The sequence below is a fragment of the Strix aluco genome, chromosome 3 (genome assembly GCF_031877795.1).
Source record: "Strix aluco isolate bStrAlu1 chromosome 3, bStrAlu1.hap1, whole genome shotgun sequence".
Lineage (NCBI taxonomy): Eukaryota > Metazoa > Chordata > Aves > Strigiformes > Strigidae > Strix > Strix aluco.
In genome coordinates this window covers 103,059,272-103,082,612 of record NC_133933.1, presented here as the reverse complement: position 1 = coordinate 103,082,612, position 23,341 = coordinate 103,059,272, and the positions used below count along the sequence as shown (strand labels likewise).

Sequence of the window (23,341 nt, the reverse complement as noted above, 5' to 3'; positions counted from 1 at the left end):
ACTTCTCATAGAAGGTAAGACATAGTTCCTGTTTGGAATTTTTATTCCCCTTCAAGACAAACTGTTAATCTATTTTTTTTCATTATATTTTATTATATTTAACTGAAGTAAAAAAGACTCAATAGCTAGGTCATGAAGTTGAATTTACTGCATGTTCAGCAGTATTTGAGCATAAGATTACTATGTTCTTCTTAACTTCCAGAGTCATAATGTTTGGAAATCTGGAACCCTGAGTTCCAGAATCATATCTGTATCTAATTATCCAACTTGTCTGGAGAATATCTCCTATCCATTGTCTGTAGCTGAGTTGAGAAAAACCACACAACACATATACCATACAAATAATAAACTTTTTATGAGGGTATGTAGTAGGAGAGAACATTTGCTTCCTTAAGTTTATATGATAAACAATCTTGTCAAATGGGATGAAAAGGAAAAGGGGGAAACCAAAACATGCAAAGGCACAAACCTTACCAACAAATGGAAATAGTAACAAGAACCAAACCTGGTTTGTTGCACTAACTTGTATGAGCATGCAGAGTGTGGGAATGATTATTTCAGTAAGATTCTCTGATTGAGGATTCTGTCAAAATGGGATGATAAGGAAAAGGGAAAGTCAATAAGCAAAACAGATGTGACAAACAGTAACAGAAACAATGACAAGAAACCAATCTTGTCAGTCACACTAATGGATGGGCTATCAAGAAACTTCAAGCATCACTTCAAAGAATCACAGAATCATTCAGGTTGGAAAAGACCCTTGGGATCATCGAGTCCAAACATCAGCCCTACTCTACAAAGTTCTCCCCTACACCATATTCCCCAACATCTCATCTAAACGACCCTTAAACACATCCAGGGATGGTGACTCCACCTATTCCACTGTCTGACCACTCTTTCTGTGAAAATTTTTTTCCTAATGTCCAGTCTAAACCTCCCCTGTTGCAGTTTAAAGCCATTTCCTTGTGTTCTGTCACTAATTACCTGTGAGAAGAGACCAGCACCAACCTCTCTACAATGTCCTTTCAGGTAGTTGTAGAGAGCGATGAGGTGTCCCCTCAGCCTTCTCCTCCTCAAACTAAACAGTCCCAGCTCCTTCAATCCCTCCTTATAGGATTTGCTCTCCAGCCCTTCACCAGCTTCGTTGCCCTCCTCTGCACTCACTCCAGCACCTCGATATCTCTCTCGTATTGAGGTGCCCAAAACTAGACACAATACTCCAGGTGTGGCCTCACCAGTGCAGAGTACAGGGGCACTATCACCTCCCTACTTCTGCTGGTCACACTATTTCTAATACAAGCCAGGATGCCATTGGCTTTCTTGGCCACCTGGGCACACTGCTGGCTCATGTTCAGCTGCTTGTCAGTTAGAACCCCCAGACCCTTGTCTTCCACACAGCTCTCCAGCCACACCTCCCCAAGCCTGTAGCGATGCATGGGGTTGTTGTGGCCCAAGTGTAGGACCTGGCACTTGGCCTTGTTGAAGCTCATCCCATTAATGGTGGCCCACCGATCCAATCTATCCAAGTCTCTCTGTAGTGCCTCCCTATCTGCATGCAGATCGACACTCCCGCTTAACTTGGTGTCATCTGCGAATTTACTAATAATGCACTCTATGTCCTTATCAAGATCATCAATAAAGATGTTGAACAGAAATGGTCCCAACACCGAGCCCTGAGGAACACCACTTGTGACTGGCCGCCAGCTGGATTTAGCTCCATTGACCACCACTCTCTGGGACCGTCGATCCAGCCAGTGCTTGACCCAGCAGACCGTTCGCTCATCCGGGCCACGGGCAGCCAGTTTTTCTATGAGAATTCTATGGCGAACTGTGTTGAATGCTTTTCAAAAATCCAGGTAGACAATATCCACAGCTTTTCCCTTGTCCAATAGTCGGGTCATCTTGTCATAGAAGGAGATGACGTTTGTCAGGCAGGACCTGCCTTTCATAAACCCATGCTGACTGGGCCTGATCCCCTGGTTGTCCATTATATGACTTTTAATGGCACTTGAGATGACCTGCTCCATGACCTTCCCTGGCACCGAGGTCAGACTGACAGGTCTATAGTTGCCTGGATCCTCCTTTCTGCCTTTCTTGTAGATGGGTGTCACATTTGACACCCTCCAGTCCAATGGGACCTCCCCAGTTAGCCATGACTTCAGTTAAATCGTGGAAAGTGGCTTGGCGAGCACATCTGCAAGTCTTTCAGCACCGTTGGGTGTAACCCATCCGGTCCCACAGACTTGTGTGCATCCAAGTGGTGTAGAAGGTCTCTGACCAACTCCTCTTTAATTGTGCTGACCTCATTCTGCCTCCCCTCCCCATCTCCCAGCTCATGAGGCTGGGTGTCCAGACAACAGCCAGTTCCACTGCTAAAGACTGAGGCAAAATCAGTGTTGAGACCCCCAGCCTTTTCCTCATCCTTTGTTACCATGTTTCCCTCTGCATCCAGTAAAGGAGGGAGATTTTCCCTAATCCTCCTTTTGTTGTTAACGAATTTATAAAAACATTTTATTATTATCCTTAACAGCTGTAGCCAAGTTGAGCTCTACCTGCACTTTGGTTCTCCTAATGTTCTCCCTGCATAACTTCACTACATCTTTATAGTCTTCATGAGAGACCTGCCCCCTCTTCCAAAGGCAATAGATTCTCCTTTTGTTCTTGAGATCCAGCCAAAGGTCCCTGTTTAGCCAGGCTGGTCTCTTTCCCCGCTTGCTTATTTTTTGGCACACGGGAACAGCCTGCTCCTGTGCCTTTAAGACTTCTCTCTTGAAGTATGTCCAGCCTTCCTGGACTCCCATATCTTTCAAGGCAGCCTCCCAAGGGATTTTGTTAATCAGTCTTTTGAACAGGTCAAAGTTTAGGAAGTCTAAGGTGGCAGTTTTACTAACCCCTCTCTTTGTTTCTCCAAGGATCGAAAACTCAATCATCTCATGATCACTGCACCCTAGATGGCCTCCAACCTTTACTTCCCCCACCAGCTCTTCCCTGTTCACAAGAAGCAGGTCCAGGAGGGCACCTTCCCTGGTTGGCTCACTCACCAGCTGTGTGAGGAAGTTATCCTCCACACATTCCAGGAACCTCCTGGATTGTTCCCTCTCTGCTGTGTTGATCCCAGCAGATACCTGGGAGGTTAAAGTCCCCCACAAGAACAACAGCAAGTGACTGTGAGATTTCTCCCAACTGTCTATAGAAAGCTTCATCCACCTCACTGCTTTGGTTGGGAGGTCTATAGCAGACTCCCACAGCAAGATGTGCTCTATTGGTCCTTAACCTAATCCAAACACTCTCACTCCCTTATCACTATACTTGATTTCTGAGCTCTCATAGCATCCTCTAACATACAGGGCCACTCCACCACCTCTCCTTCCCTGTCTATCCCTCCTGAAGATCTTGTAGCCATCGATTGCAGCACACCAGTCGTATGAGGCATCCCACCACGTTTCTGTTATAGCTACTATGTCATAGTTCTCATGCTGCATCATGGCTTCAAGCTCCCCCTGTTTGTTGCTCATACTGCGTGTATTGGTATAGATGCACTTGAGATGAGCTATTGAATCCAACACCTTTTTGTGAGTGTGGGCCCTATTTCCTGCCAGACCCTTCTCAGGTGCTTCCACGGTTTCTAAACATCTTTCCCTTCTCTCAATTGAAATGGCAGAGGGAGAGCCCTTACCAGTCCACCATCCTTCAAGCCTTGGCATGCTTCCCTTGAGCTTATTCCTAACAGGCCCAGTTATCTCCCCATCCCCCCTCATATATAGTTTAAAGCCCTGTCAATAAGCCCTGCCAACTCCTGCCCCAGAATCTTCCCCCCTCTGGGAAAGCTTCATCCCGCCTGTCTCATTTGTCAGCATCAGATCAGGTGCCTTATAAACTGCTCCATGATCAAAGAACCCAAAATTCCGACGGTGGTACTAATCTCTGAGCCACGTGTTAATCAGATGTGTTTTCCACCCTCTTTCAGTGTTTTTCCCTTCCACTTGAGGGATTGATGAAAACACGACCTGAGCTCCCAAGTCTTCAACTAGCCACCCCAGTGCCTTGAAGTTCTTTTTTAGTAACTTTAGACTTCTCTCTACCACCTCATCATTACCTGCCTGGATAACCAACAAAGGGTAGTAATCAGAGGGCTGCACCAGAGCAGTGACCTTCCTTTTAATATCCCTAACCAGAGACCCAGGGAGGCAGCAGACCTCCCTATGATATGATTCTGGTCAGCATATGGGCCCCTCCGTACCCCTCAGATCAGAGTCACCTACTACAATTACCCTCCTTTTCTTCTTAATTGAAGAAGTCACAAGTCGTCGGGCTGAGGGACAAGCAGTAGATGACTCACCAGATGGGTCCTCGTTTCCATCTTCATTCAACTGGCCATCTAGTTCCAAAGCCTCATACCTGTTGTATAATAACAACTGGGAAGGTGAGGAGGGCCAAGAAGGTTTTCACTTGCCTTTCTGAGGTAGGACCTGACTCCATTCCCCCCTGTCCCCCACATGCCCTCCTTCTGCCTGAGAGGAGGGGAGGGAGTCATGTATTTCTTGTAGAGCCTCTACCTGCTGCCTTTGTCTGAGAGTGTGGCTCCACCAGTCAATCGCGTTAGAGAGTGACAACCTGGACTTTGCAACTGAGAAGAGTGCAAACCTGTGGGTTTGGGATATTGAGGGAGGGTTGTGTTAGTGGGACTGTGCAAACCAGTGAGTCAATGTGTATAATTAGGGAACTGGCGGGGAGCAAAGGAGGAACAGACATGAAGGGGTATAAAAGGGAAGAGTCGCATGTAAAATGGGGTCAGTCAACATGTTTGTCTGAGTGAGCCCTGTGCCTGATCACTGCAGCCTGTCCAATCTTATTAAATCCTTTCTTAACTATCTCTCTGTGTAATCTCACTCTCTATCACACATCTTAGAGTGCTTCAAAGACTAAGTGCCAGCTTCTGGGGGGACCAGCATGAGTGGCTTTGGTGCCAGTTGCTGGAGTCAGACCTTAGGTGTAGACACCCTGGCCTGTGGTGTCAGCTAATGGAACTAGTGGGAATCTCAGTGCCAGGGACTTGAGAAGATGGGAGTCTCAGCCACCAACCACTGGGTTACTAATGTTGTGTGTCCCAAAAAACAGATATAGGTGTGTTTGTGTGTGTGTGTGTGTGGGGGGGGGGGGGGGCTGCAAGGACTAGGTGCCAATAATTGATGAGAGAGGTGTGAGTGGATCTGGGGCCAGCAACTGGAGTCAGACCAAGAGTGTAGGCACCCCCGGACCTGTGGTGCCAGCAACTGCAGTCAATGAGGGTCTCAGTACCAGCTACTGGTGTGGGTGAGGGTCTCCGCTGCCAGTCACTGGGAGAGACCGGTGTGAGTGAAGTGAGCAAGGGACTCAGTGCCAGAGGCTGAAGTGGGATGACAGGTCCTAGCCTGTGTGCCTCATGCCAGCTTCTGGGTGTAGGTGAGTGTATTTGCTAGCAAACATCAAGATGTATTAGCTGCAAGGAGGAGGCCCCAGGTCCAGGCATGGGTATCAGATAGGTAGAGCATCCATGCTGGTATTTGGGGTACCCCCGAGTGTGGAGTGACTGGGGGATGGGTGCATGAGTGCATGTGTCTGTCTGTGATCCAGCAAGCAGAAGACCCATGGCGTGGGTAAGAAGACATGGGATATGGGCAGGGGTATCCGATGGACACATGGGATTGTGCTGCTACATCAGGAATCTGTGAATGTGCGTGTGGTTGTGACTCTAACAAGTGTCATGTGTGTGCCTTCACTAGTGAACTGCTATCACTACCAGCCAGAAAGGAGAGGAATTGGCTTTCTACGGTCATGTTTTATGTGAGTCCTCTAGGCAGGTGCTGTTGAAGGCAGTGCCTTCCCTGTGGCAGCCTGTGTAGACAGCTGTGTTGTTCTCTGTGTGTCTACATGTGTGCACATGTCTGTGTGTCTCTGGGATAGACACTTCTCATGGTTTAACCTGCAAATGGGAAAGCAGCAACCATGCCCATCAGCCTGGGATGAAGACCTTTGAGTCTCCGGGCTGTGTTCCAGCAGCTAGGCAGCAGGGAGTCCCAGATCTGGAGCTGCTGGAGGTGGCCACAGTTAGAACAACCCTTAACATTTTTTTTCAGAAAGGTAAAAAGAATGTGGGAGTACAGCTTCTTGCTGGAAAACAGACTAATTTGTAAAGAGAAAATGATCAACTTTAATTTCAAAGACAAAACAGAAAGAAAAAGATAATATATTTTAGCAGATAGAGAGAAGCCACAGATGCTTACAACTTCCTGATTATTTGCTTTTGTATAGTTCATAGCAGCAACAGTTCACAATGTAAACTCCATCCTCAAGAGCAGCTTTCTAGTCAACACGGTGTTTCTTCAGTCTGTTACAAATCCTGATGACCTACTGAAAGTCTTTTATTCTTAGACATATTTTATATTCTGAATACCTAATTAACTCTGAAGCTACTTTAATTTGACTGGATTTTATGCCTTTGGCTTTTATGATTTCCTTCTACAATAATCTGATAATTGTCTTTCAAAATGTGTTGCACTGTCACTGTTAAAAAAGTCACTGCTTTTTAACCTTATGATATATGCACATATTGCATCATTTGTTTCCTTTTCTTCTTCCGTCCCTGCATATTCTGTTCCAGGCATTTCCAATTTCTATCAATAAGTAAGTCTGTAAGTTACGTTGAATTCAGAGAGAATGAAGTGGGGGAGGGTTGTGAATGTATATACTGACAATATGTCTTGAAGAAGGGAAGTTATGGATGAATAGCTTATTTCTCTTCTCCCAATGACTGCCTTTCCATTCACATTGCCCACTAGTGAAAACTTGGAAGAAGGTCCTCGTTATTACTAGTAAAGAAAAAAATTTGGGACAGCTCCCCCAAAGGTAGCATTACTCCTTGAAACTTCAGTGAGTATTACTGCTTGAACTTCAGTCTAGGGAATGCTTATAAGTCACACTTACAGGTGACTAATAGCATTCTTCATATTACCTGCTAGGTCGTATGAGATCCTTGGAAAGGACAGTCCTTTAAATCTTTCTACAGTGGACATGAGGAGATAGAGTGTCCTTCTGAAGAATTTTGTTCTGGCAATGTGAAAGAGTATACGCTACCTAACATATATGGTGGGAAGTTGCCTTCATAGGAAAAGCCTGAGTCTTAAGCAAAGCAGACAGATTTGAGGAACAGACATAGATCAGGAACCATCTAAGTGAAAAATCTTGTTGGATATTAGGGGTAACTTATCTTGACCTTAGTAGAGATTACATGAGGGGATCAGGTCAAAGAAACCAGATCTCAACAGTCATTCTTTCACAGGAAACTGCAAGCTGGAAGGCTATTTTTGTACATTAGTATGATGACAAACAAGTGGTTATTGGGCTCAGATGGTTGCTTATCTAGAACAGACAGATTTAAATTCCCATTAAGCTATGGGGTGAAGCTTTATTAGGCAAAAACATACTTTAACACAGAGGAAGGATACTGTGAAATGCTCTGCTTGAGAATGCCAGCTGAAATAACAGTCAACTAGACTATGACTGAATAGCCTGAAATGCCCATCTTTAATTTTAGGAGGGTAAGCAGAATATATCTGAGGATCAGAGCTTCTGAGAGCACAGGAAAATAATTTATGAGCACAACTTATGAAAAAGGAGCTTGTGTCCTTAAGGAATGCTATAAACATGAGCTGTGATATCTGAAATCCAATTGTCAGAAGTTATAGATTACCATATGTAGTAGAAGTTAAACAATCTGTCTTTGAAGGAATTGTGAACAGTGTTATGCTGACTCTGTTAAAAGTGAAAATGATGAAGTAAAACTTTATAACTGTATCAGTTTTTTTCTGACCACCTGCATTTTAGTTTTCTTTATGCATAAATATCATAATTTACTTTGACATGTTGATGAAATCAAATCATGCAAACAAGTAAAATCAATAAGAAATAGAATAAAAAATCATAAGAATGCATACTGTATTCAACAAAGAAATATTTCTCAAATGATGGCTTATCTTTATTGGCACAAATGTAATAATTGTGCTGGGTCTGTGTGTGTGGTGGGTGTTTCTGGTTGTGGGAGAGGCGGCTACAATGGTGGCCCCCTGTGACAGGCTTCTTGAAGCTCCCCCAGCTCCAAGCCTCTGCATCACTTAGTGATAATAGCTGTGTTTCTGTGATAACATAATTAAGAAGGGGAATCTGAGAGGAGGAGTTGAGAGTTTTGAGGAGGAATTGTGAGGAGGACATCTATGTGAACACCAAGGTCAGTGGAAGAAAGGAGGAGGAAGGGGTGGGGATAAGCCAGAGCAAAGACCCCTTTGCAGCCAGTGATGAGAGGGCAGGTTGTCCCCCTGACACCCAGGGAGGTCACCAGTGGAGCAGATGCCCACCTGCAGCCTGTGGAGGACTCCATGCTGGAGCAGGCAGCTGCACCTGAAGAAGGCCAGGACTCCGAGGGAAGAAGCCCCCACTGTTGTAGTTCGGCATTGGAATGATTGCAACATGTGGGAGGGACCCATGCTGGAGCAGCACAGGAAGCGCTTCGGCCCACGAGAAGGACTCACGTTGGAGAAAATTGGTGGAGGACTGTCTCCTGTGAGAGGCAAACCATGCTGGAGCAGGAGAAGAATGCAAGGAGTCCTCCCAGTGAGGAGGAAGGAGCGGTGTGACTGACAGCAACCCCCATCCCCTGCTCCCTGTGCTGCTGGGTGGGAGGAGGAGCAAAGCTGAGCCTGGGAAGAAGGGAGGGGTGGGGAAAGGTGTTTTTAAGATGTGGTTGTATTTCTCACTGTCCTACTCTGTCTGTTAAGTGTCATTGTTGGTAGTGTTTGAATTAAAATGATCTTGTTCTTCCCCTAATAAATCTGTCTTTTGTCCATGACTGTAATGGGTGAATCATCCCTCCCTAACTTTATAATGATTCTCGAGCCTTTTGCTCTATTTTCTCCCTCCCATCCCTGAGGGGAAGTGGGAAGTGAGTGGCTGTGTGGTGCTCAGTTGCCCACTGGGCTCAAGCCATGATGATTTTCAAACTTTTTCTCTTGACATATTTAAAGAGAAATCTCACATTCCACCAATAATTTAAAGATAAGGTAACTGCAAGAAGTCCAGACATTTTTAGTCCATTGACTGTTACCATTTGTATGTTTCTTAAATACATACTGAAAATAATTAGGGAAAACATTATTATTAAGAAGGTAAGTACATTTGTCTTTGTATTAAACAGATGATGGTTTATAATCTATTAAAAATTATGTGCAAACCAGTTCTTGGATTAGTTTCTTTGCCTCTGACATACGTAGTAATATTCTATTAATCACTTAGATCCTATCTCTTTCCCCATGTTTTTACCATACAATCTATTTTTTGGTCAGCTTCTGAAAACAATGGTTAGTCCTTAGGATTTGTTACTCTCTACCAATCATTGATAAAATCCTTGCTAATAAAGGCATTAAATAGGAAAATGATTTTCAACAACACTATGGTGTTATTTAGTAAAGTGGTATGCCCAGCACTGTTATTGATTCTCAGATTCTGCCTATTGGTTAGCCTATAAGTAGGTTTGTTTCCTGTATATACATATTTTATTTTTCTTATATATATTTATATATGTATTTACATTAACTGCTAAAAGGTATTACAACAATGCATCAGTACTTTTAAGTGTCCACTTTTTATTTTAAGAGGCATGAAGATGAACAAGTGAAGAAGGCACAGATCTCCTTTTTTTGATCCTCACTGGCTGGTATACTAGGTAAAGATAGATACAAGTTTTAATCCTTTTACATTTTCCCTTAAGATTCTGACTTAAATATTTGTCTTATGCATACTTTCTGATTCAAATCCATTTGTATATCAAAAGCATCTTGTCTGAGATTTCTCACTGTAATTAAATGTTTACTAATTATCTGCCAGACAAGTAGATGTAACCTCATCACCACCTGGTAAAATCAGGTGTGTTTGTAAAATGAATGATCTGAAAGTGGACTAATTAAAAAAAAAAAAAAATCAAAACATGTAATTATTTTCTAGTAAAATACACCTGAAACAAGCAGTTGACTGTGATATTCTTATTATTTTTAAAAATGCTTTTGACAAAGACATTTTTATGTGTGTGAAACTTATTGCAACCTTAATTATGGAGCTATTGCTAACATCAGTATATTACCAGAGTATGAAATTGTCAGCAACATTAACCCTTTTTTATAATTCTGTAGTTCTTGCACCTAGTGAGTGCACCAGCCTCGAGATAACTTTCTGCTGACAGTTCATTTCTCAGCTGTTTGATGGCAACATAGCTTCAAAAAAGCAGCAGCAGAAGCAGAAGTTGTACTACTATTAAAAGGAGCACAGCTGACAGCAGCAGCTTCTCTTTTGAAGTCATTAGAAGGGAAAACGAAAGATAGAGCAAGGAGCAAAAAACAGGGATGAAGGAAGAACAGAGGGAGCATAGGAACTCATGAAGGATATTATGTTTATCTGACATAAGAGCTTGGTGTCTGCATACAGAAGTAATAAATCACAAAATTCTGGATAATCTGTATATACACATAGTATTCATTCAAAAAACAGTGGTGAGATTTTTATTTTAAAAATGTATATAATGTATTTTATATTCATGTAAAACTAAATAAGGATATTGATATGGACAATCATAGCAAAATTTGTATTATTAGGAAAAGAATCTAATTACCAGAGAGACATAGAACAAAACAAAAAAAGCAAAAATAAGGGAAACTGGTGCAATAGAAAGGAGAAAAGAGCCTGAGGAAGACTAAGTAACAGTGTAGAACAAAGATGTAATTAATGTTAAATACAGTATCAGAGTTCTGCAAGATATGCAGTCCTCCACTAATTTCTGTGTCTGTGTTCAACATCCAGAAAAGATCCAAATATTTTTTTTTTTATCTTAGCTGAAATCTAACCTTAGAAAAAAATCTACTGGTCACTAAAAAAGTGGAATCTTGCAAGTGAGGTAAAGCCCCATTTTAAGGGTAGAAGGGGGAATAGGAATGCGAGTATGATGTGTTACTGGGAACCAATGAAGAAAAAGCGAGTAAAACAACTGCTAGAAATCATGTGAAAATCATCCCAAGTTCCTGGAGCTGTCCCAGCTCAGTGTCAGGGAGAGACTGGACTCATACCACTGTATCCTGACACTCCTTTCTTCCCTCTCTCTGGGTGCATGAAGAGACAAGAAGGGAGCTGTGACAGTCCATGGAGATCTCAGGTATGGGAAACTAGAAAGAAAACAAATGCATGGTTCTCCACTAACACCACTATCTTTCCAGAAAGTCCAAAGGTAAATGTTCTAAAGAATGTAAACATCTCAAAAATACTGTATTATTAATTTTCCACAGAAAGTATGAACTGATAGATGAGCAACTATTAGGTTAGATACAGGATGAGTACATTATCTAGAAAAGAAAATGCATAGAATCATAGAATGATAGAATGGTTTGAGTTGGAAAGGACCTTTAATGGTCATCTAGTCCAACCCCCCTGCAATGAGCAGGGACATCTTCAACTAGATCAGGTTGCTCAGAGTCCCATCCAACCTGACCTTGAATGTTTCCAGGGAGGGGGCATCTACCATCTCCCTGGGCAACCTGTGCCAGTGTTTCACCACCCCCATCATAAGAAATTTCTTCCTTATATCTAGTTTAAATCTACCCTCTTTTAGTTTAAAACTATTACCCCTCATCCTATTGCAACAGGCCCTGCTAAAATATTTGTCCCCATCTTTCTTATAAGCTTCCTTTAATTATTGAAGTGCTGCAATAAGCTCTCTCTGCAACCTTCTCCAGACTGAACAACCCCAACTCTCTCAGCCTTTCTTCATAGGAGAGCTGTTTCATCCCTCTGGTCATTTTTATGGCCCTCCTCTGGACCCTCTCCAACAGGTCCATGTCTTTCCTTTACTGAGGACTCCAGAGCTGGACACGGTATTGCAGGTGGGATCATACTAGAGGAGGGTAGAGGGGCAGAATCACCTCCCTTGACCTGCTGGCCACACTTCTTTTGATGTAACCCAGGATGCGGTTGGGCTTCTGGGCTGCGAGTACACATTGTTGGGTAACATCCAGTTTGTCATCCATCAGTACCCCCAAGTCTTTCTCCTCAGGGCTGTTCTCAATCCCTTCATCCCCCAGACTGTACTGATACTGGGGATTGCCCCGACCCAGGTGCAGGACCTTGCATTTGGCCTTGTTGAACCTCATGAAGTCCACATGGGCCCACTTCTTGAGTTTGTCTTTGTGCCTCTGGATGGTGTCCCATCCCTCACGGGTGTTAACTGCACCACTCAGCTTGGTGTAATCACAAACTTGCTGAGGGTGCACTTGATCCCACTGTCTATGTCATTGATGAAGAAATTAAACAGTACTGGTCCCAATATGGACCCCTGAGGGACACCACTTGCCACTGATCTCTATCTGGACATTGAGCCACTGACCACTACCCTCTGGGTGTGACCATCCAGCCAATTGCTCATCCACCGAACAGTCCACCCATCAAATTCATACCTTTCCATTTTAGAGGGAAGGATATTGTGGGGGACCGTGTCAAAGGCCTTACAGAATTCCAGATAGATGACATCTGTAGCTCTTCCCTTGTCCCCGATGTAGTCATTCTATTACAGAAGGCCACGAGTTTGGTCAGGCAAGACTTGCCTTTTCTGAGGCCATGCTGGCTGTCTCAGATCACCTCCCTGTCATCCATGTGGCTTAGCATAGCTTCTAGGAGGATCTGTTCCATAATCTTCCCAGGCACAGAGGTGAGGCTGACAGGTTGGTAGTTCCCAGGGTCCTCCTTTCTGACCTTTTTAAAAATGGGTGCAATGTTTCACTTTTTCCAGTCACCAGGAACTTCACCTGACTGCCATGACTTTTCAAGTATCATGGAAAGTGGCTTGGCAACTACATCAGCCAATTCCCTCAGGACTCTGGGATACCTCTCATCAGGTCCCATATGTATGTTCAGGTTCATCAGAGCCTGATCTTCTCTTACAGTGGGAGGGACTTCACTTCCCCAGTCCCTGCCTTGCAGTTCATCCACTTGAGAGGTGTAGAAAGAGGCATTGCCAGTGAAGATAGGCAAAAAAAGTTGTTGAGTACCTCAGCCTTCTTATCCATTGCTATCAGTTTGGCAGTCGTATTCATTGGAGGGGTACACTTTCTTTGACCTTCCTTTTCTGTCTAATATATCTGTAGAAGGCCTTCTTATTGCTCTTTGCATTCCTTGCCAAGTTCATCTCCATTCAAGCCTTGGTCTTCCTGACCCCATCCCTACAAAACCAGGCAGTGTCCCTATACTCTTTCCAGGATACCTGTCCCTGCTTCCACTGCCTGTTCATTTCCTTCTCACCTTTAGTTTGACCAGCAGGTCTCGACTCATCCATGACAGTCTCTTGCCTTCCTTGCCTGATTTCTTACACCTGAAGATTGAGAGCTCTTGAGCTCTAGGGAAAGTGCCCTTAAAGATCTGCCAGCTCTGTGCTGCTCCTGAAGGCAGTTTCCCAGGGGGTCCTATTGACTAACTCCTTGAACAGCTGGAATTTTGCTTTCCTAAAATTCAGGGTCCTGATTACTCTTTGCCTGACCCATATCCTTCAGGACTGGGAACTCCACCAGTGCTTGATCACTGCAGCCGAGGCTGCCTCCAATCTTGACATCATTGATTAGCTCACTTCCGTTGGTGACCATCAGATCCAGTATCACATCCCCTCTGGTAGGGCTGTCTATTACCTGGTTTAAGAAGTTAATACAGGAGTCTCCTGAATTGCCTACAGCTTGCCATGCTACTTTTCCAGCAGATGTTGGGGTGGTTGAAGTCCCCCAGCAGGATAAGAGCCTGAGAGCACAATGCGTCCTGTAGCTGGAGTAAGGCTTCATCAATAGGGTCCCCTTGATCAAGTGACCTGTAATAGACACCAACCACAAGGTTCCCTTTGTTGCTCCTGTCTCTGATTCTTACCCATAAGCTTTCAACCTATTCTTCAGAGATAGCTCTTCATGTTGCATTCATTTCTTAATGTAGAGGACAACCCCTCTGCCCTTCCTTCCTTGCCTGTCCCTTCTGAACAGCCTGTAGACATCAATAGCATTCTAGTCATGGGATTCATCCCACCAAGTTTCAGTAATGGCAACTAGGTTGTAGCTTTCTAGCAGCTCGGTGACTTCCAGCTCCTCCTGTTTGTTGCCCATGCTGTGTGTACTAGTGTAGAGGCACTTCAGTTGGGCTGTTGGCTGTGTCACCTTAGAGAAACATCCTTTAATTCCTTTGCGGTATTTCACTGGTGTTTCCCTGTTAGCATCTATTACCTCAGGAGCCCGTGGCTCGTCTCTGCAAGACTTCAGATGTGCTCCAGTGTAGCAAGCACATCTCAGAGCAACAGGCTGAGGGCCCTCACTAGCACCCCATACCTCTAACCTTCATGTGTCATCCCACAGCTTGTCACAGAGCAAGCTTGACATTAAATCCCCTCGCCTTCAAGTTTAGTTTAAAGCTCTGACAATGAGCCTCACTAGCTTGTGAGCAAAGATGCTCTTCCCCCTTTGAGAAAGGTGTATCACGTCTGACACCAGAAAGCCTGATGCTGTGTAGGCCATCCCATTATCAAAAACCCCCCAAATTGTGGCAGTGACAGCAGCCACAGAGCCATGTATTAATAGATTGTGTGAGTCTGTTTTTACCAATGTCACTGCCTGCAACTGAAAGGAGAGAGGAAAAATAACCTGTGCTTCCAGATTCCCTTGCTAACTGTCCCAAGGCCCTGAAGTCTCTTTTGATCACCCTTGGATAATGCATTAAGACTTCATTGCCACTCATATAGAAGAGCCGTAAGGGCTCTGAGGGCTGTACCAGGCTAGGAAGTTTTCTAGTGATGTCCTTAACCTGGGCCCCAAGGGAGGCAGTAGACTTCCCTAAGAGGAGGGTCTGTTTGGCATATCTGACCCTCTATTCCCCTCAGAAGGGAGATGCCTACAACTATAACCTGTCTTTCCTTCTTCATGGAGGTGGTCTGATACAGGGGGTAGGCCTTTCTGACCCTGGCCACATCTCTGGTTTAGATGGACTGTCATCTGCATCATCCATTGACTGGCCTTCCACATCTAGAGTCTCATACCTGTTGTCCAGAGGCACCTGGGAAGGCGAGGTGGGCAATGAAGGGGTTGGCCTGCTGCTCCAAGCATGGGCTTGCCTCCATTCACTTCTTTCCATTGAGCTACTGCCTTCAGCCTGCCAGGGGGAAGATACAGGATCCCCTTGATCTTGTTGGTTTTTTTGTCGTTTTTGGTTTTTTTTTTTTTTTTGGTTTTTTTTTTTTTTTTTTCTGGTGGCTGTTCCTGTTTCTGTCTCAGGGAGGGCAGACCATGGTTCCACCAGTTTCTCTTTCTCAGACTCCCTGATGCTCCTTAACCTTTCTACTTCCTCTCATAGCTCTGCCACGAGGCTGAGCAAATTGTCCTGGTCACTCTTCACAGAGGTGTTCTCACTATTGCCATCTGTTACCAGCGAAAGGCTCTGGCACGCCCTGCAGTCTGAGACTTGTACGGCGGCATGTTTTTGTGGGAGCCCTGTTGGGGTTGCCACATCCATTCTGGTGAGTGCAGTGGGCACGGCTTTCTGCTGGGTGGATACCATATCTAAGCTCCTTCTGAGAGGGTGATGACACCAATTGAATTCACCTCTTGAGCTGGTAGGGTGACTATGCCCTCCCTGCATGCCCTTCCACGTGAACTGCCACACCAAGTCCTGGCTGACGTGCCACGCTCTGTTTGCAGCACTCCTAGTCGCTGGTGCTCCCTGGGAATGCTTTTTGGAGGTGTGGGGGTGGCCACTGTTGCTCTGGCAATGCCCAGGCCTCATCAGTGTCTCTCAAGTTAGCTGCTGGCTCTTGGTGGGTTTCTCCACTCCCCTTGCGATCCCTGCTCAGGAAACACCCCTGTGCACCAAGATCTGCTGCTCTACTGAGGATCGGCCAGCTCCAGAGCAGCTTCCCTTGGTGACTGACTTCTATTATGAGAATAATAGTTCAGGTCAGATAATCAATATCAGAGGAAATGTGTCAGCTGTCTGAAAATCTAGCCAATCATTTTTGTTTTGATTTTTGTTGCAAGGATGTGGAAAGTGAAACAGGAATGCAAACATTTTTTCATATTTCTATAGAAGTCAAGAAGAAGGTATGTCAGTGGGAAGTGGAAAGTGATATACTCTTATCTCAGAAAATGGAAACCCTGAAAGAATTTTTTTAAGGCACACACATACTGTGTGAAACATGTAAGAGGAACTAGAACCCATGAAAACTTAAGGAAAAAAGAATCTCTGCAGGTGCCAAAACCAAAAGACTCTTAACTAAGAACACAAAGGACTTCCGTGCAGGGAAGTATGAGAATTCAGATTAAAGACAAACATAAATTAAAGATAAAATTGAAGAGTAAAAATTCTATGCAATTGTGATTATATTAATTTAGGTAAAAAATGAAGCAATAATTATAATAGTGATCATTAAACATAATTTATATATAATTTGTTTTTAAATGGTTTAATTATTTTACAAGCTGAAAATTACTCATTTTTTGTTTTCTGTGATTTAACTTTGTGGTTATGATATACCTGGAAGTATATCACACTACAAATTAAAGCAGGTAAAGATCAAAACTCATAGGCAGGACTTACCTAACAACTTTAAACATATTTGATCAGATTTCTATGTCTTTCTTAGGTAATTGGTCTATGGAGTTTCTATTACCAGCGGTTACAGATTTTTTGAGGGAAGAATTATTTTGTGTAGTTTTAGAAGTCTGTGATCAGATAAGATGAAATATGCTCCAGAATCTGCCCCTAATGTGAACGAACCTGAGAATTACTCAGATGAAAAAGACACAGCATAGAAGAGGGTGTAAACAAGTGAAGGGTTAGAAGGATGCAAGTATAGGGAAAATGAGAAAATGCCATGTGTAATATTTCTACTGAGCCCTTATTTCTCACATCCAGGAAAATTAAGAACTTTAGTTCTATATATATCCATAAGAAAACTAAATTTTAAAACTCTGGAATAGTTTAGATTTTATTAGATATGCTGCAGAGGACTTCCACGGTGGTATTAAGACCATCACTTTTTCTACTGTTTCTGTAATTCCTATAAAGAAAAAGCTAATACCCTCCAAAGTTGTAGGCATTCCTGTAGTTAAGAAACATATTCTCTATTTATATCCTTTTGTCATCTTATTTATACTTCTGTGTCTCTTTTGTAATCAGGAAAGCACACCAATGCTTTTTAGGTATATTGAAAAAAAATTTTTTTTCCACCAAAGATCCAGATATACATTTCAATTAACAGCATTTACAGAAACATAGAAATTCACTGAGAACTACACCGTCTTAAGAATTATTATTTATTACCACTAGGTAACAAGCCAGCTATCTCTTCTAAATCCATAAAGAATATGTATTTCTGTGACATATTCTTGGTTTGTTTAAAAAAAAAGGATTGAAAAAGCATTTATAAATCTACACTCCATAACAAAAGAAAATGTACCCATTTTTCAGTGCCTGAATCTCATGGTACACATTTATTTCCCTTTCCTTATTACAGTCTTCTTTACATGGGCCACAGAAATCCAAAGGCTTGTTCAGACGATATAGAATGCTTAAATTTTCTCCTTAAATACTGATTTTACTTCTGTTCTCCTGACACTCATTGTCTAAGCTATTCTTCTTAAGATGTAGCTTTCTTTCAAGAGCAGATCCTTCCATGAGAAGGCCAGCCTTACCTGACCTGTTTATTTTCCTACACGAGTCAGGAGTTCAGCCAGAGGGAAGTACAAATCTGCAGATTTTAGTAAGAAACATTATACAAACCCAACAGCAATCACTAGAGAGCTTGAAGGACTTCAACAAAGAAGTATACACAGCAAGTATAAATATTTGGGAGACCAGTAAAAAGAAGTTAAGACACAAATATGTTTTCTCTTTGGAATTTTTTTTAGTCTTTAACTTCACAGGTTATTGTTCTACCCACATCAAAGAATCAAATTTATACATCTGTGTAGACATTTTCTTGTCTGAAAAGTGAATTTCTTTGCAAAGATATGTGGGAAAATAAGTGAAAATGGCATCATTCCTAATATAAAAAGGACAAATTTTCATATATAATTTCTGTATATTATGAAAAGGTTCCTTTTAATTTTTAACTTAACTATTGGAGCTGAAATATTTTTGGGAATGCTGACAGTTTCTTAGGTGCAAATTCTAACAAAATGGAACATTATGTTTGAAAACTTGATTTTAAAGCATCCATCACAAAATCATAAAAACAAAATCTTCATCCTTGCACTCACCAGAACCCAAGAGATAAAGGCCTGCTAGGAAGCTGTTTTCCTGCTTCTCCTTCCTCTGTATGTCTACTATTTATATGATTTCTAATAAAAGGATAACAAAACATTTTTACCACTTTATGAAAACTTGTGAAAATCAGTCCATCCACCACTAATATGAAATTATATTTCCATAAAGGGTCATAAACAATTTTTTTACAGTAACATATGTTACTGGAGAAGTTTAGAATGAAAGTAAAGAACAATATATTGAATAAAGGCTAGGAAAAAAATTGACATAGGCTAAACACAATTTATATGCTCTGGAATCATACAAAGAAGGTAAAACTAAGGTTGGCATACAGAAAAAAAAAAACCCTCCTAGAATAACTATGGTGGAGGGACTCCATGCAAACCCTTCTGACACAGCTTCGAAGTTTTTTCTCCTAGAAAACTTAAAATTCTGTGGTTCACTAAGCAAAGGAAATTATAATATCAAAACGACTTTCATTTTAAAAAGTACCCTAACTCAAAAGAGCAATTCCAACTGAAATCTGTGGGAGGACTTATGCAAGTGTGGTAAGCAGGAACTGAAGACCTCCATCCACTGCTACTTCCTCAGAATTTCCTTGGAGCCTTTCATTGACTCAACAAAGAAAGAGATATAAATTATGAAGTGTTACTTTTCCCTCTAAAAACATGATGAATGCTTTTAATACGATAATATTAAACTGCTAAATAGTGCTACTAGTTTGGGTTTATGAAACACACCCTTATGCAACAAAATACTCCTAAGTTCTACTCTTCTGCCTGATGTTATTTTTCTTTACTTTTAAAATAAAAGACTTTTGCCCCAGATGTACACCTGCAACTCCCGCAGACCTAGAAGACTGAAAAGCCACAGAATTACTTTGGTTAGCAGTTTACATTTTTTTTCTCATTGACAGTATTCCTTTTGAGATTTTCTGCAATGTGTGATTGTCTCTAAGTTTTATGGAGGCTACTAGCTTTTAAATTCCATGCTTGGTAGAAGAAAAAAGCATTAGCTTCTGCTTCTGGACTGAAAGATTTTGTGCACACATAAAAGTGACTTTTCTCTAATCTCTGATTAAATGCAATTTAGAAACATTAATGTTTTTTCTGATATTCAAAAGCAGAAACTGTTTCAGCTGTAAGGGCATAATCTGAGAAAAACTACAGAATTTATTTTGAAGCAGCAGATCCTTTAATATATTTGGTATGATTTTGAATATTTTAAATTGGCAGTCCCTCCACCTAATTTAGTGGGGTTTATTTTGCACTGATTGAATACAAAGTAACATCAAAATGTCCCTAGAATTATCCAGTATTTGAATGCGTATAACTGAATTAGGCATAAGGAAAGCTATATTTTTGTTAAATAAGTACTTTTTTATTGGATAAAAACAATGGTAGAATCAGATTCACTGGGATACAGAGGATGAAATTAGGGAGTGTAATGCAACTATCAATTATTCCACTGTGGTGTTCTCCCTCGGTACACAAAGAAGGCATCCATAACCTCTCTTCCTTTCACAGCATCATTTCAGCTACAGCTAAAGTCTCAGTATACAATCCTGAGGCAGTTTGCATGCTTCATCCCAAATTGCCTAAAATGTGTAAATCTCTAAATTTAAGAGCATTGTCTACACAAAGTATTCAACCACACTTATGAGACATATAATAATGTGCAGATTACCTGCCTTATCATACCAATTGTCAGAACTAAACATATAAAATGTGACAATTTCTAGGTTTTTCAAAACAATTTGAAAATTTACAAGCAGCAAAGTAGAAATTCTACAGCCCACATAGATTTATATCATAGTGTGAAAGCTCAAAGTAACACTCATTTCTGATTCTCAACATTACTCTAAGGAGCCCGTTAATTTCAAGTACAGGATAACTCTCACCTGACAATTGCAGAAACCTAAAAAGAAAAAGCAGAGACATCTCATAAAAAATTACCAACTTTAAAATGCTTTTCAATGCACTTCCATTTTAAATGATGATTGTGAGAAAAAGTGTGGAACTCCTGCCACAAATTAAATCATATGACATAACTCTGCCTTGTGTAGCTGGATGGAAGCCAAAAGGAGAGGATATACTGTTCATCTTTGTGCAATTTCTGTATAAAATGCAATGGAGAAGCAAATATCTTATAGTTGTTTGTAATTGTTGGAAAACATAGACAGTGAAAGAGTTGGAATTTGATTTTCAGTTACAAATTTTGCACATTTGATTTTTGCAAAGATAACCAAATTCACTGTGTGTAAAATAGTTGAGTTGTAAACTAGGCTGACAGCATCCAGTATTGAAAATCCTGTTTCAAAGCTACTCCAACCACCATCCCCCGCTTCATAAATTTGCTGCTTTCAGATCAAAACCTTTTCCAACAAGTAGCGATAGAAACAAATTTGGCTCTCGTTGTAGTACAGTACACTTATCCAGGTTTTCAGAAAACACCACTTCCTCCTGAGAGTAGAAGAAAAGCTTCCATGTTTTGTTTTTTTTTTTAACCGACACGCTTACTCAGAGCGTATGGGTAGATAGTAAGCTTTACTTTAACTTTGGCTGGAAGCCAACTACTTTGCAGTGATGAGGCAAACAAAATCATTAAATTAGAAATATATTCAAAGTACTTCCAGTGACCTTCCCTGAATCTGTCTTGAAGCCAAATAACTCCTCTTGAAATTGAAATAACTAACAAGTATAAAACACTTCAACATAAAGAACTGTCACATCACTGCTTATCCATGATTCTTAGAAAATTCTGCAGCCATGTAGCTTAGGCAGCTGCAGCAACAGCCCAGCTATAACACACAAGGATTTGAGATAGCATTTTGAAAAGCACTAAACATGAATCTTCAGTTTGGGGCTACAGTGTTTTACATCCAAAGAAAGTGTTATACAGATAATAATAAAAGGCATAATTAAATAATGCCATGAAGATTATAGCATTTTTAACCCTGGCTTATAAAAATTTGCATAGTAAATACATACTACTTCCAGATTACTTTAAAAATAACAAAAATTAATAAAAATAATTTATATTAAATAAAAAAGATTTCTTTGAGTAGATAATCCCTAGGAAGCTGCAGTGAACAGAGAATGATCCTAATACTTTTGTCTTTGTGGAGTAAATCTATCACATACATTGCACAAACATATTTTTTTAGCTCTTTCTGGGATCAGGAAAAAATCACCTCGCTTTCCAGGTTTTCCATTTGGATAGAAATTACAAGCTAAAATATATAACAAATATATAACTGGCAGAGAAACCTATTTTTCTTGCTGACTACTGAAAAGCATGCTGTCTCAGAAGTTCATGTCATATACTGAGGAACCAAGTATGCAGGCAAGTAACAACATTCTTATGTAGTATCAACAAGCATGCATCCAAGTCCGCAAGTATACACTCCGGGAACCTCAAAAGAATCCTCTAAAGGGTAAAATCACAGTAAATACTCCGAAATATGGCAAGTTTGCAGAACTTAAGATATTTTTGCAAATCAAAAAATCTTTGGAATGAAGATTACAATTATAATAAAAAATGAGTCTCAACCCAACTATGAAGAAGCTGTTTCTCTGTAATAAATTGTTCAAACCTTCTTCAACATTTGTATTTTAGAGCTGTAACACTTATTACTGGAGTCATATGCTTGCTATGTTCTTTCTTGTCAGGAAGCAGCATTTTCACTTGTAAGTTATGTTTTGCTCAATGAGTCATAAATTAAAGAACTTTCCAGAGGAGCACAAAGAATGATGGTTCAAATTTTATAATGCATCATGCATTAGAATACCAAAAGGCTTCTACTACATTTTAATGACTCATTTTACTGCTGAATAGGAAATGCCAGCTGATGTACACTAAAGTTAATAAGGACCTGAAGAAGCTACAAGTGATACTTAGCTTCAAGTATCATTGGTACTCACTGTAAAGAATTGTGCCATTTAGAGCAGTTGTTTTCACTGTCAAGTACAGAGTCGTCAGATTGCTTGTTTCCTGCCCAGATGCAGTCCTGGTCTCAGATACAGATGTCAGAGAAGGTAGTTCCAAGTAAGAATTTCCAGTGAAGGATGGAAAAAGAAGTGCCGTGTCTGAAATGAATAAGCAAAAGCTAATTATATCATTTTATTACAAAATAAAATAATAAAATACAATATAATCAGCAAAATGCATTTTAAAATATCCATTCTTCTGAATACCTGTGAATAGTGCAATCAACTATATTATTTGTAAAGCATGCATATAAATTTATTTAATTTCAAACATTCAAGTTAAATATGCAGAAAATGAAAATATCCTAACATCTGCATATTACCAGAAGTGAAAAGACCATTATAGGAGGAACTACTGCTAGAAGATGCAATAAAGTTCAAAAGATTGTTACAAATTTTCATCTTTACAGATGTGTCTGTGCAGACATCCTATGACATCCCTGTGAAGTACTTTTGTTTTATAGTTGTAGATAAGAAACACAGGTTTTCTTCATTTTAACGATATTCAGATGTTCTGGGTTTGAAATTATGATGAAGATGCCATTGGGCAATTTATGTATTTTTCCACTGCACTACTGCTGTCTTGAAAATAAATAATCACAAGAGAAAATTTTTAACTTTGAAGGCTTAACATTTACAACATTTATTGCATTAACTATCTTAGTCATTAAGTTTTTTGCTTTTTTTTTTCCCCTGTAGCTGTGATCACAATACCACTCAAGCAAGAAAAAACAGAGTAAAACTAATTGAAGTTCGAGAGAATGTCTTCCTGATGCCTTAAGTATCCCTAGTTAAGCGATGCTCCTTGAAGACTGTCCAAATTCATCATCAGGGATATGAATAAGGAATAAGCAACAAGAAAAACACTCTGAGTTCAGGTGATATTTTTGCAAAGAAATTTTTAATTTAATGAACTAAAACTATACAATAGATTTGTGACTGATGATTATACATAAGCATGACTAGTATGTGGATATTATTTTTCAAAAATTTTATTCACT

The 23,341-nt window shown here is 40.9% G+C and overlaps 1 protein-coding gene across 1 annotated transcript in view; it reads right to left on the bottom strand.

Moving 5' to 3' along the window:
• The window catches only part of EYS (eyes shut homolog), a 1,110,009-nt gene that overhangs the window by 170,279 nt on the left and 916,389 nt on the right, over window positions 1-23,341 (bottom strand). Inside the window, exon 38 of the mRNA XM_074819828.1 lies at window positions 22,275-22,439. Within this exon, the coding sequence (XP_074675929.1) occupies window positions 22,275-22,439 (165 nt within the window). The remainder of the gene's footprint in view (window positions 1-22,274; window positions 22,440-23,341) is intronic.